The 12,944-nt window shown below is 41.2% G+C and overlaps 1 protein-coding gene across 6 annotated transcripts in view; it reads right to left on the reverse strand.

Annotated features, from left to right (window-relative positions):
- Window positions 1-5,983: 5,983 nt before the first annotated feature.
- Window positions 5,984-12,944, reverse strand: part of PAK5 (p21 (RAC1) activated kinase 5) — a 182,747-nt gene continuing 175,786 nt past the window's right edge. For all 6 annotated transcript variants that reach the window (XM_050952089.1, XM_050952088.1, XM_050952086.1 and 3 more), the window contains 2 exons: window positions 8,509-8,643; window positions 5,984-7,793 (listed from right to left, as the gene is read on the reverse strand). In XM_050952089.1, coding sequence (XP_050808046.1) covers window positions 7,638-7,793; window positions 8,509-8,643 — 291 coding nt within the window. In that variant the 3' untranslated portion in view covers window positions 5,984-7,637. The remainder of the gene's footprint in view (window positions 7,794-8,508; window positions 8,644-12,944) is intronic.

Below are 12,944 nucleotides of genomic sequence, written 5' to 3' on the forward strand. Positions count from 1 at the left end.
TGGCTGCTGTTGGAAGACAGGAAACTGGGCTAGCTGGACTTTTGGTCTGACCGAGTATGGCTGTTCTTATGCCTCTTTATGCCCCCCCTGGAATTATAAAGGGTCCTTAAAGAGGTATAAATTACATTTATAAAATACACCCAGTTTAAGGAGACTCAAACTGTATATATAGGGCTAGATTCTGCCTCTCATACATTGACTAGAACCGTACCTCTTCAACAGCTTCACTGATATGAATGAGGCTAGGCATGAAGTAAGGTGCTGCTCAATGGAAGGGTGGCAGATTCTCACCCTTCCGTAAGTGATCCCAGTTAGCTATCCCAGGATTCATGCACACAGTGATTTTTCACTGCCTTGCATGTTGTGTATGCACTCATTGACACCACTGCAAAATCCGAATAATAGGAGCCTTTTCTGTCCACTTTGCAGCATTGCAAAGGACTTGCGTGAGGTGCAAGGCACTGGAGACCCAAGCCATTGACAGAAACAGGCAAGTCTAAAACCAAAACCAACCCCACTTGCCCTCCCTGCAGGCAAAATCCTAAGAAGAGGGCCAGACCTTGCACTGTGCCCTAAAGTTCAAAAAAGCCAAGCTCTCTAGGATTAGCTGAGGAAGTGACTTACAGGCTTGAGGGTACTCCACTGAAAGCTCCCTGTCCCACAAGATGCACACAACTCAATCTACAGATTCTAGCTTGAATGCCACAGCTAACCTAAACAGCTGTGGTGCACCAAAAGGCTTGTGGCAAGGCAATCTCATATGTAGCGTGGAACTAAAGGTTCTAAAGATGAAGCCGACACCTTGCAACTATGAAGTCAGTGCTGATGTGGGATAATATGCACCTAATACTACATAACAGATGCGCAGCCACATTTAGACGTGACAGCTGGTGCAGAACAACCTTGTCCACATCCTAAGCTCAGTCAGGCACTGGGAAAGCAAAGAGCGCACACTGTCTAGTTCTGATGAAGAAGACATCAGCCAGTGTCTGACAGCACCACAGCCTAAATCAAGTCTCTATGTCTCTGAGCAACCTTACAGGTATGTTGAGCTGATGAGGGTGAAATTCAGCACTCCGTGCCAGAGATCACTTGAAGCAGATAAGCAACTGCCCAAAAATGTGCTTTTGGGATCTCTTGGCAAGGAAAGCTAGACCCACTCAAGCTAGTCCCACTCAAGCTAGTCCCACTCAAGAGTATCACCTCCCCTAAGGTTTTATTCCTCAGTAGTATGCTAAAGATGACCATAGTGAGCAGCTGAACTGCAACATAGGCCAGTCAGTGTCATTAATGTTAGTCAGACTCAGGTTTTATTTTCCCCCATGTCTGCAGGAAGAGAAGTTACAGCTCTTACTGTGCTTACAGCGTTGGTCTTTGGCTTTCAAACTTCAAGTGCAGGTGCTCTGTGTCTGTGCCACCATCATTAGAGACAGGATCTGACTTAGGGATACATCAACAACCAGCTTCTGTGATTCTAAGTCATCAGACTTCATCATGGGACATTCTAGCAGCACAGCTACATATACCACTGACGGAGAGGAGAAAGACGAAGAGCTGAGACTGTTGCTGCCTATAAGTAGAATGGGAAAGACCCGTTTTCTAATCAGACTCCAGCCTGGCCTCAAAGCCCCAAAGCCCCTGCTAGCTCTAGGAGATGGAAGCACTGAAGGGAATGGTTTCACCTACCCTTTTCTCTGCCATAGATGCAACAGCATTTGCCACTGCACGCAGCTCCTTTTATATTAATGGAACCGTTCCCTGGTGCTGAGATGCTCGCCTGTTCTCGCCGCTTTACTCCGCTGCCTTTTCCTTCCTTTTAGTTGTCACTCTTCCAGCCAGGAATGGGCGTAAAGCTGCAAACATCTGCTCAGTGATTTTACATCCAAGTGTGAAAAGAAAACAGGCAGATGCCAAACGAGCCCCTGAGCTGTCGTCTGTCTTTTTTACAGTCCATTTCAGCAGAGATGGCTTCAGGCACCCAGAGGCGGTAGGGGCAGATGATGCGCCAGGAGCCCCCTGCTAGAGCGCCAACAGAAAAGCACATGCTGTCTGCGCCTTTGCTTTCTATTCCAATCATGCATCTATGCAGTACTTTTCCCCCAGAAGCAGCAGCTGCAGTGTGAGACTGGTCATATAGTCCAACCCCCTGTTCAAAAGGGGAACCAATCCCCAGATAGATTTTTGCCCCAAATGGCACCTTTAAGGATTGAACTCACAATCGCAGGTTTCAGAGGCCAGTGCTCAAACCACTGAGCTGTGCCTTGCTATAAGAGTGTGACCAAAAGGAGGGAAGAAGAGGAGCAGCACTAACCAATGAACTAATTGACTCTGTAGGCCCTGTTGCTCCCCTGGTGGGTTATGAATCTCTGAAGCCAATAGGCACCATTCATACCTGTGCTGAGATCATATTGGGAATGAAGGAAGCTGGGACGGATCACTCCTACACAGGAATGTAACTATAGGGCTGGGAAATCTACATAGTAGACATTTATTGTTGCCTGGCCCAGTTGAAGCAGTGGGCCAGATTCTCCTCTCATTCACACGCTTATTAATCTACCTCAGTCTTTGAAGGACAATGATGTCCCTTCAGATTTCTGCTGGTGTCGCTGAGCGCAGTATCTGACAGCCTTGCTAATCAAAAAGCTGATTCTCTTTTGCAGTGAGCTCATTTTATGCTGCTGATCCCGGAATATGAAAGGAGGGAAAAGCCAGTCCATAAACCCCTTTGGACACACTTGACTGGACTGTGATCGTCTTGCACACAAGACTCCTCCCTGCTTGCACAGGCAAGGGCGAGTCACAACTGCAGGCTGATGGGTTTGTATGTGTATAGTGCCCTCCTCCCCAGTGTGTATGGCTGGGAGATGTGAGGAAGAGGCAGGGTCATGGATCATATTACAGACAGGCTCAGTCCCTCTCTGAGGGATCCCTGTGCCTCTTCCAATGTTAGGCTGAACGTGGGTGGCACAAATCTCTCTCTGTTACAGTCCACTCTTATTTCATCCTTTGTGAATCAGTAACATCAATTATATTGGCACACCTATGGGAATAGAATCTATGTTCTACCAAATATGCTCTCTGCGAGCTCTGCAGCAACATCACCATGATGTCTCCGATCAGCCTTTCTCTGAGCTAAAAAGTGACCCAAAAGGTACTATAAAGTTCCTAGGGTTGGCTCCATCGCCATCCGCTAGCCACTCTGGAAAGGAGGAAGGCTTTCTTCATATTCAAGTTTTTGCTATCCTATTGATGTCCCCCTTTGACTCAGCTACAGGACTCATGCATTCTTACAGCTTTGGCCACCCTGATGTGGCTGTACATGTGGATGCTAGGGGCCCATGCTGAACTTACCACCCATTGGTATGCATCTAACTGTAATTCCAGTCCGTCTTCTTGGCTTTTCTTTTTGTGCCATGCTTAGCTCATTTCTACTTAACTGCAATCATTGACAAATCTTTCACCCTGGGGGTTCAGTCTCATCCATTTGTTTTCTTCCATTTGCATGAAATGCTAAGGAAGTGCTCTTTCGTATTTTGCAGTCCACTTTATACTTTCTGCTTCACCATGTCTGCTCTTCATTATATGTAATAGTTAGCAGTACAATGCTCTGAAATTGTATTGTTTAAGCAGATTAAGCTCGATTTTTCAGTCTTCCAAAGGTTTTCATTCCAGCATTTAGTCTTTCAACCCGATAGTCCTTGCTTGTCAGTTTAGATTTGCATGTATCAGCTGACTCATGTGGAACAACTATTAATTCTAACCTATGACATTTTTTTATTTTTCTTCCTGATTTGCACTGAACATTATTGCGATGTCTCTAATATTCAGAATTCATTCATTTCTTTTCTTGTTTAATTCTCTTAATTCATTCTAGATCTGTAGGTGCTTATGTAGAAACAACAATGACACCAGCCTATAAAGTAACTCGCTGACAATAACAGATGCTCAGGTCCATCATGCTATATTTCTTGTCATTTTGCTATGTTACCACTGGAATGTTACAGGAAGGTACCTTCTCATTCTTGAAATATCATGTACACAGCCTAGTAAATTACACCAGCAAAGCAGGACACACTGTATTTATCTACATGCATCTGATGAAGTGGGTATTCACCCACGAAAGTTCATGCTCTAAAACATCTGTTAGTCTATAAGGTTCCACAGGATTCTTTGCTGTATTTATCTAGACGTGCTGAGAGAGTAGCTCAGTATTTTTATCTTTCGGTGGGAGAGCAGTGGTGAATGGTTTTATCTGTAATCCAACAGACTACCAGGCCAGGAGTGAAATTCTGTTCCCATTGAAATCAATGGCAAAACTCCCATGAACTTCAGTCAGGGGCAGAATTTCATCTGAGATTATTAAATATGAGTCCAGTATGGAGACTAGTCGGGTTTGTAGCACTATAGGAAAAGCTGTTATTCCAAAGTTGCTCCTACACACAGTCAATACCAGCTGCATAGGGTCAAAACTCGTCCTGTTTCTGGGGTTTGATTTTAACAAGTTAATATGATAGACAACAAACTGAAGCCTCCGTGAGCTCATATGATGCCTCTTTGGAACTGCTCAGCCTCAGTTTAGATTCCTCTGTGTCAAAGGCCACTCCAATCTCTCTTCTGTCTAGGGTGGAGTTTACAAGCTACATCTGCCACAGTGAGTCAGCAGAGCTCTTTTCCTTGCAGGACTTCAGGTAATCAACTAAAAAGGTGGGCCCACAGAAGGACCCTGTTACAGCCTCTTTAAAAACAGTCAGACTAATAACTGCAGATACATGTTGCATTTGAGTGGAAGTTTCCAATAAAAATTAATGCTGAAATTTACTGACCTTGGTATTAAATTTTTTGTCTTTGTATTTTGTTTTCTTTTTTTAATTATTATCCCTTCAGAACAATTCAGTCATCAGAACTCCATACAGACTCTGCACATTCTCTATTTTAATCCTCCATCACTGTCTGCCTTCCGAGTTGCACAGGTTAAAAGAAAATGGACAAGTCCGTTGATATATTTTTTTATTCATGTGCCCCTTTATACTGATAGCTCTCATAAATTACTAGAGGATGAAGTCAACAGAACTTTAAAAAGAATCACTCTCTCTTGCAAAGGAAATGTTGCTTAGCTTTTTGAACGCAGGGAAACACAGAAGAGGCAGGAAAAACAAGAAAAAATGCAAACATTTAAGTTTTTATTTGCACGTGGATTTTTTTTCCACCAATAGCTGGAGCGCACAAAACCTTTTCAGCTGACAATAACTTTTAGTAAACTCGATGAATACTGTTTAAAAATATCTAGTGATTAGAAAATTACACAAAATTCTCCACTTGTACCGTTTAAAATGTGCTGAATCTCAAAACCATTATTTTATTCAAAGACCATTAAAAGTTTGATTTTTGTGGCTAATATAATGATTCTAATTGTATGTTATTGTCTTTATTGATGTAGCATTTTTCCTGAGTTGTCAAGACCACAGAATATGAGCTTTTTCTCTTTTTGTAGACTTAATTTCATAGTGTCTTATACACAAAGATTCTGTAGGTGAGATTCAGGCAAAACTCCCATTGCAAATGGTGGGTGGAGCAGTAAACATGGAGGCATAGTTCTAATCTTCACCCTCATGGTTTGTAAGAAATGCTGGGAATCAAACAACCAGAGCTCTCCAGTCAAGGAAGGCTGTTATTGGCTATCAGTTGCTTGGCGACACCAGGGGTGTGGCATGTTCTCTTCAGACCCAGTCCAGCAATCTGAGCCAGCCTTTTCCGGACCCTTTTCACTTTAATAAAGAGTGCAGCACTAGGCCCTATGAGCTCTATTCTTTAAGGTGTCGAGTGTCCTCAGTTCCCACTGACTTCAAAGAGAATTAAGAGAATTCAGGACCACACACAAGACTAGGTATATTTTGCAATGTTAAAATATGCAAACTTAATGTTAAGATAAGAAAGAAATATGTCATGATATGCAAATTGTAGAGGATTTACTAATCATTTAACATTCTTGTTTGATTTTGTTTTTCTTGTTTGCTCTAACTTTTTTATGGTATAAAAATGAAGGCTCTTCATTTGCCTTTGGCAAAATCTCTTTCTGAGAAGAAAACTCAGAAAATTCATCTCAGCAGCATGCCAGTGCTGTGTGTTTTGTTTATATTTTACTACAATAAATAATGAACAACTTATTCACAACAAAATTCTGTAATAAGAAACAAACTAATCAGAGTGTTTCCACAAAACTGGATTAACTGATTTTCAGCATCGTGTTGCAAAGTGAGGTCAGTAAGAAAAAACAATTTGGAAAAGACATGGCTTTTGTATTATGCATAATTAAAATGAACTAATAATTAATAAATAAAATTTATTTATAATTGAAGTAATCATGACACACTTCTAAAAATTGTAAAGGCAAATCTGCTTAGGCCTACAATTAACATGCAAGTTCATCCAACAAGCAACACAAAATTTATTGTAGTAGTCAACTGTTCTATCAACATTCAGAAAGGTCTACACAGTAGCACAACTTTTTCTATATGGAAAACACATCATAACATTATTACAACAGTCTGTTTGAAATTTGGAAAATACCCGCTTGGTAACTTGACCTTTACAGTCAATTTCTGACTTCTGACACATGATATAAATAATGGGGATTATTCTGTGATAACGAGGTCAGTATAGACTAAATGAAAAATCTGCCATATTGCTAGTAGATGATCCTTTCTTATTAACCATCTTTTGAACAAATGTATGTGAGTTTGATGTGCTAAGATACATGGCTCTGAAAATAATATGAAACAAAAACTCATAATTTATAACATTCAACATAAGCACTTCTTTCTATTACGTGACCGTAATTATCTCATCAGAGCTAGTGATTCCGGAAATGTTCAAATCTTTAAAACTATAATTTCAGTGGTGTGATGGGAAAAGCATCATTTTTATCAGTACTGTCTGCACCCATCTCTGTGTCTGTTATTTAAATTCCTGGAAAATCTGCCAACATTCTAAGTTCCTAAAGATTTTTTTTTTCTGTCTTCAAAAGGGATAAAAAAGTAGGAAAGGTTTTGTTCAAACGCTTGCTAAGTTCCTCTTATTACTTCAGCTAGCACGATGGGTACATACCATCAAAGTACTGTAAATTATCAAAAAAGTACTATACAGAAAATTACAAATTCATTTCAAAATACATTACACTGCTATGATTGACATAAAAAGTGCTTTTTTGCCAGAAAAGTGTTCTTCTGAAATAGAAGTGTCATATCGTTTACTTTTTCAATAAGATTCTGGTGTTTTATCCTGTGCTATAATCTATTATCTTTCACACACCTACCCCCCAACCGCATGTGTAATTGAGTCCATCTGCTTTGATGGCTGAAAGGCTAAGAGATGACTACCTGTGGAAAACGTGCTTCATGCAACAGTGCTAGAAGCCAACAGATGACTGTTTGATTTGGTGGTGAAGGAACGTCGCAAGTCCTTTACACCCAGGAGAGCACCTCATTGTTTTGTATACTGTATTATTTCCATAGAGCTGCTCTGACTCTGATGAATTTCTGTAATGTTGCACTTTTCCATGGTTTCCACACAAGCTCTGGATTCCTTGGCAAGTCTTTCTCCAACTTTTGTACACGCCTCCGCCTGAAAATTCACCCGATTCAACGGTGCCTGTATTGCCTCATGAGTGGCACAATACAAGGAGGAGGGCCTGCCAGTTTCAAAAATGGATGTCTTAATAGTTCTTGTGCTGTTGCTCTCTGGGAGGGCTCCCTCACCAACATCAGATCTAAGAAGCCTCGGAGCACTGAGGAAACCTGCAACATCACATTGGCATTATGAAAAGCAGACAAAGTAAGTAACTTGCCACACCTGAGTGGCTTTTCAAATCAGCTTTGCTGGAAAGTCAATTAAAATATAAGTTAAGAGCATGCAGAATTGCGACAGGAATTACAGTTAGTACATATATAGGACTGAAAGGGCACTTATCTTCCCTATACGAGTACATTAAGAAGTCATGTGGCATGAATGGGGAAAGAGATCAGAACATGGCACTGAACATGACTTGGTATAAAACAAATTAGCACAGCAGTAAGCCTGGTCAGTTTTTCTTATTACTGAGGGCTAAATTCTGACTCTGTCAGGTCATGCAAAGGAGTAGGACTCTCCTTCACAGGCCACTTGGAGTTTGAGTTTGGATGCGGAGAAATACATAGGGCTGCTCACCCACTTACTCTGTCCCCAGAGTTGGTGGGTGGGCAGAGGTGGGGAATGAATGGAGCTTTGATTCCAGCCCATCCCCCTCCCAATTCAGTGTCCAGAGTAACTAAGCCAGCACAGGATGGAGTGGGTAGTAATCTACTCTTCGTATAGCCCCAAAGAATACTACTATACTCAGTTTGTGCACCACCCAATGCTCAGGGATGTATCTGAAGTCACAATCTAGCCCTTAGTTTACACCATCATGATTAGGTCATGGATTTGGTTCACCTTAATATGTGCATGAGTCCATATAAACATGAGCATGCTCACCTTATGTATGTCCTTCACTCGTGGAGGTAAGTTATCTCGGATTCTGCGCATTGCTTGAAGAGGTGGCTCATTGAAATAAGGTGGTTCTCCATCTATCATTTCTATTACCATGATACCAAGGGACCAGATATCCACCTGCAATGGACCAACAGTTGTTGAACTGTGCAACTAATATACAAACAGATATACTCGGATGAGCATTTTGAGATGCTCTATAGTACCATTGCTCTTTCTGCAGTATGTTCTGTTTGTTTCAATGGGAACTTCTGCTTAAAAACTGATGCGCTGTTGAGATGGGTGCTATCTTTTTACCAACTGTTAATACATTTTGCTACTGAGAAAAAAGCACATACTGAAAGGAATTCGCAATAAATTATGGGCCAGATCCTCAGCTGGTGTAAATCAGCAAAGTTTATTAAGGCCAATGAAGATTTTCACCAGTATGGGCCAGATTTACACTAGTATGGATCAGATCCAAATAAGGACCATTGACTGCAATGGAAAAACACTGATTTACACCATAAGAATGGCCGTACCGGGTCAGACCAAAGGTCCATCTAGCCCAGTATCTGTCTACCGACAGTGGCCATTGCCAGGTGCCCCAGAGGGAGTGAACCTAACAGGCAATGATCAAGTGATCTCTCTCCTGTCATCCATCTCCATCCCCTGAAGAACAGAGTCTAGGGACACCATTCTTTACCCATCCTGGCTAATAGCCATTTATGGACTTAGTCACCATGAATTTATCCAGCTTCCTTTTAAACATTGTTATAGTCCTAGCCTTCACAACCTCCTCAGGTAAGGAGTTCCACAAGTTGACTGTGCGCTGCGTGAAGAAGAACTTCCTTTTATTTGTTTTAAACCTGCTGCCTATTAATTTCATTTGGTGACCCCTAGTTCTTGTATTATGGGAACAAGTAAATAACTTTTCCTTATCCACTTTCTCAACATCACTCATGATTTTATATACCTCTATCATATCCCCCCTTAGTCTCCTCTTTTCCAAGCTGAAGAGGCCTAGCCTCTTTAATCTTTCCTCGTATGGGATCCTCTCCAAACCCCTAATCATTTTAGTTGCCCTTTTCTGAACCTTTTCTAGTGCTAGAATATCTTCTTTGAGGTGAGGAGACCACATCTCTACACAGTATTCGAGATGTGGGCGTACCATGGATTTATATAAGGGCAATAATATATTCTCAGTCTTATTCTCTATCCCCTTTTTAATGATTCCTAACATCCTGTTTGCTTTTTTGACCGCCTCTGCACACTGCGTGGACATCTTCAGAGAACTATCCACGATGACTCCAAGCTCTTTTTCCTGACTCGTTGTAGCTAAATTAGCCTCCATCATATTGTATGTATAGTTGAGGTTTTTTTTTCCAATGTGCATTACTTTACATTTATCCACATAAAATTTCATTTGCCATTTTGTTGCCCAATCACTTAGTTTTGTGAGATCTTTTTGAAGTTCTTCACAATCTGCTTTGGTCTTAACTATCTTGAGTAGTTTAGTATCATCTGCAAACTTTGCCACCTCACTGTTTACCCCTTTCTCCAGATCATTTATGAACAAATTGAATAGGATTGATCCTAGGACTGACCCTTGGGGAACACCACTAGTTACCCCTCTCCATTCTGAGAATTTACCATTAATTCCTACCCTTGTTCCCCGTCTTTTAACCAGTTCTCAATCCATGAAAGGACCTTCCCTTTTAACCCATGAGAGCTTAATTTACGTAAGATCCTTTGGTGAGGGACCTTGTCAAAGGCTTTCTGGAAATCTAAGTACACTATGTCCACTGGATCCCCCTTGTCCACATGTTTGTTGACCCCTTCAAAGAACTCTAATAGATTAGTAAGACACGATTTCCCTTTACAGAAACCATGTTGACTATTACTCAACGGTTTATTTTTTTCTATGTGTCTGACAATTTTATTTTTAACTATTGTTTCGACTAATTTGCCTGGTACCGACGTTAGACTTACAGGTCTGTAATTGACGGGATCACCTCTAGAGCCCTTTTTAAATATTGGCATTACATTAGCTAACTTCCAGTCATTGGGTACCGAAGCCGATTTAAAGGACAGGTTACAAACCTTAGTTAATAGTTCTGCAACTTTACATTTGAGTTCTTTCAGAACTCTTGGGTGAATGCCATCTGGTCCTGGTGACTTGTTAATGTTGAGTTTATCAATTAATTCCAAAACTTCCTCTAGTGACACTTCAATCTGTGACAGTTCCTCAGATTTGTCACCTACAAAAGCCAGCTCAGGTTTGGGAATCTCCCTAACATCCTCAGTCGTGAAGACTGAAGCAAAGAATCCATTTAGTTTCTCCGCAATTACTTTATCATCTTTAAGCGTGCCTTTTGTATTTCGATCGTCAAGGGGCCCAACTGGTTATTTAGCAGGCTTCCTGCTTCTGATGTACTTAAAAAAATATTTTGTTATTACCTTTGGAGTTTTTGGCTAGCCATTCTTCAAACTCCTCTTCGGCTTTTCTTATTACACTCTTGCACTTAAGTTGGTAGTGTCTGTGCTCCTTTCTATTTGCCTCACTAGGATTTGACTTCCACTTTTTAAAGGAAGTCTTTTTATCTCTCACTGCTTCTTTTACCTGGTTATTAAGCCATGGTGGCTTTTTTTTAGCTCTTTTACTGTGTTTCTTAATTTGGTGTATACATTGAAGTTGGGCCTCTATTATGGTGTCTTTAAAAAGGCCCATGCAACTTGCAGGGATTTCACTTTAGTCACTGTACCTTTTAACTTTTGTTTAACTAATCCCCTCATTTTCGTATAGTTCCCTCTATTGAAATTAAATGCCACAGTGTTGGGCTGTTGAGGTGTTCTTCCCACGACAGGGATGTTGAATGCTATTGTATTATGGTCACTATTTCCAAGCAGTCCTGCTACAGTTACCTCTTGGACCAGCTCCTGCGCTCCACTCAGGATTAAATCTAGAGTTACCTCTCCCCTTGTGGGTTCCCATACCAGCTGCTCCATGAAGCAGTCATTTAAAGTATTGAGAAATTTTATCTCTGCATTTCGTCCTGAAGTGAAATGTTCCCAGTCAATATGGGGATAATTGAAATCCCCCGTTATTATTGGGTTCTTAATTTTGATAGCCTCTCTAATTTCCCTTAGCATTTCATCATCACTATTACTGTCCTGGTCAGGTGGTCATAATAGATCCCTAATGTGATATTTTTATTAGAGCATGAAATTTCTATCTATAGAGATTCTATGGAACATGTGGATTCGCTTAAGATTTTTACTTCATTTGAATCTACATTTTCTTTCACAGAGTGCCACTCCTCCCCCTGCATGACCTGTTCTGTCCTTCCGATATATTTTGTAACCCTGAATGATTGTGTCCCATTGATTGCTCTCGGTCCACCAGGTTTCTGTGATGCCTATTATATCAATATCCTCCTTTATCACAAGGCACTCTAGTACATCCATCTTATTATTTAGACTTCTAGCATTTGTGTACAAGCACATTAAAAACTTGTCCCTGTTTATTTCTCTGCCCTTTTCTGATGTGCCAGATTCTTTTTTATGTGACTGTTTATCATCTGATCCGGCCCTTACATTATCCTCTTCCGTCCTCTGCTCCTGACTATAACCTGGAGATTCTCTATCATCAGATTCTCCCCTAAGAGAAGTCTGTGTCCGATCCACATGCTCCTCTGCAGCAGTCGGCTTTCCCCCATCTCCTAGTTTAAAAACTGCTCTACAACCTTTTTAATGTTTAGTGCCAGCAGTCTGGTTCCACTTTGGTTTAAGTGGAGTCCATCTCTCCTGTATAGGCTCCCCTCATCCCAGAAGTTTCCCCAGTTCCTAATGAACGTAAACCCCTCCTTTCTACACCATCGTCTCATCCACACATTGAGACTCTGAAGCTCTGCCTGCCTACCTGGCCCTGTGCGTGGAACTGGGAGCATTTCTGAGAATGCCACCATAGAGGTCCTGGATTTCAGTCTCTTCCCTAGCAGCCTAAATTTGGCTTCCAGGACATCTCTCCTACCCTTCCCTATGTCATTGGTATCTACATGTACCACGATCACCGGCTCCTCTACAGCACTACACTACACCCTCTGAAGATCTGTCCTATAGAGCATCTAGAACGCTGTATGTTTATGAGAATATTTGAAGAGCAGAATATAATTTAACTGACACAAAACCAGCTATTTTAATCCTACTAAGCTCTCTTTTGAATAAAAATGGGTCTGATTCTCATTTACATTAATACTACTGGCAGTATAAAAGGGGTTTAAAGTGGAGTAAATACCTTGTGCCCATTTTAAAGCCCCTTTACACTGCCTGAATGTTGTAAAGCGGCCTAAGGGTGTGTCTAAACATAGGTTCGATTCCAAAGCTTTGTATAGACATCCTTGCTCTAGCTCGCATTGAGCTAGTGTGCTAAAAACGGTAGT

Source organism: Gopherus flavomarginatus, chromosome 4 (assembly GCF_025201925.1).
Source record: "Gopherus flavomarginatus isolate rGopFla2 chromosome 4, rGopFla2.mat.asm, whole genome shotgun sequence".
Classification (NCBI taxonomy): Eukaryota; Metazoa; Chordata; order Testudines; family Testudinidae; genus Gopherus; species Gopherus flavomarginatus.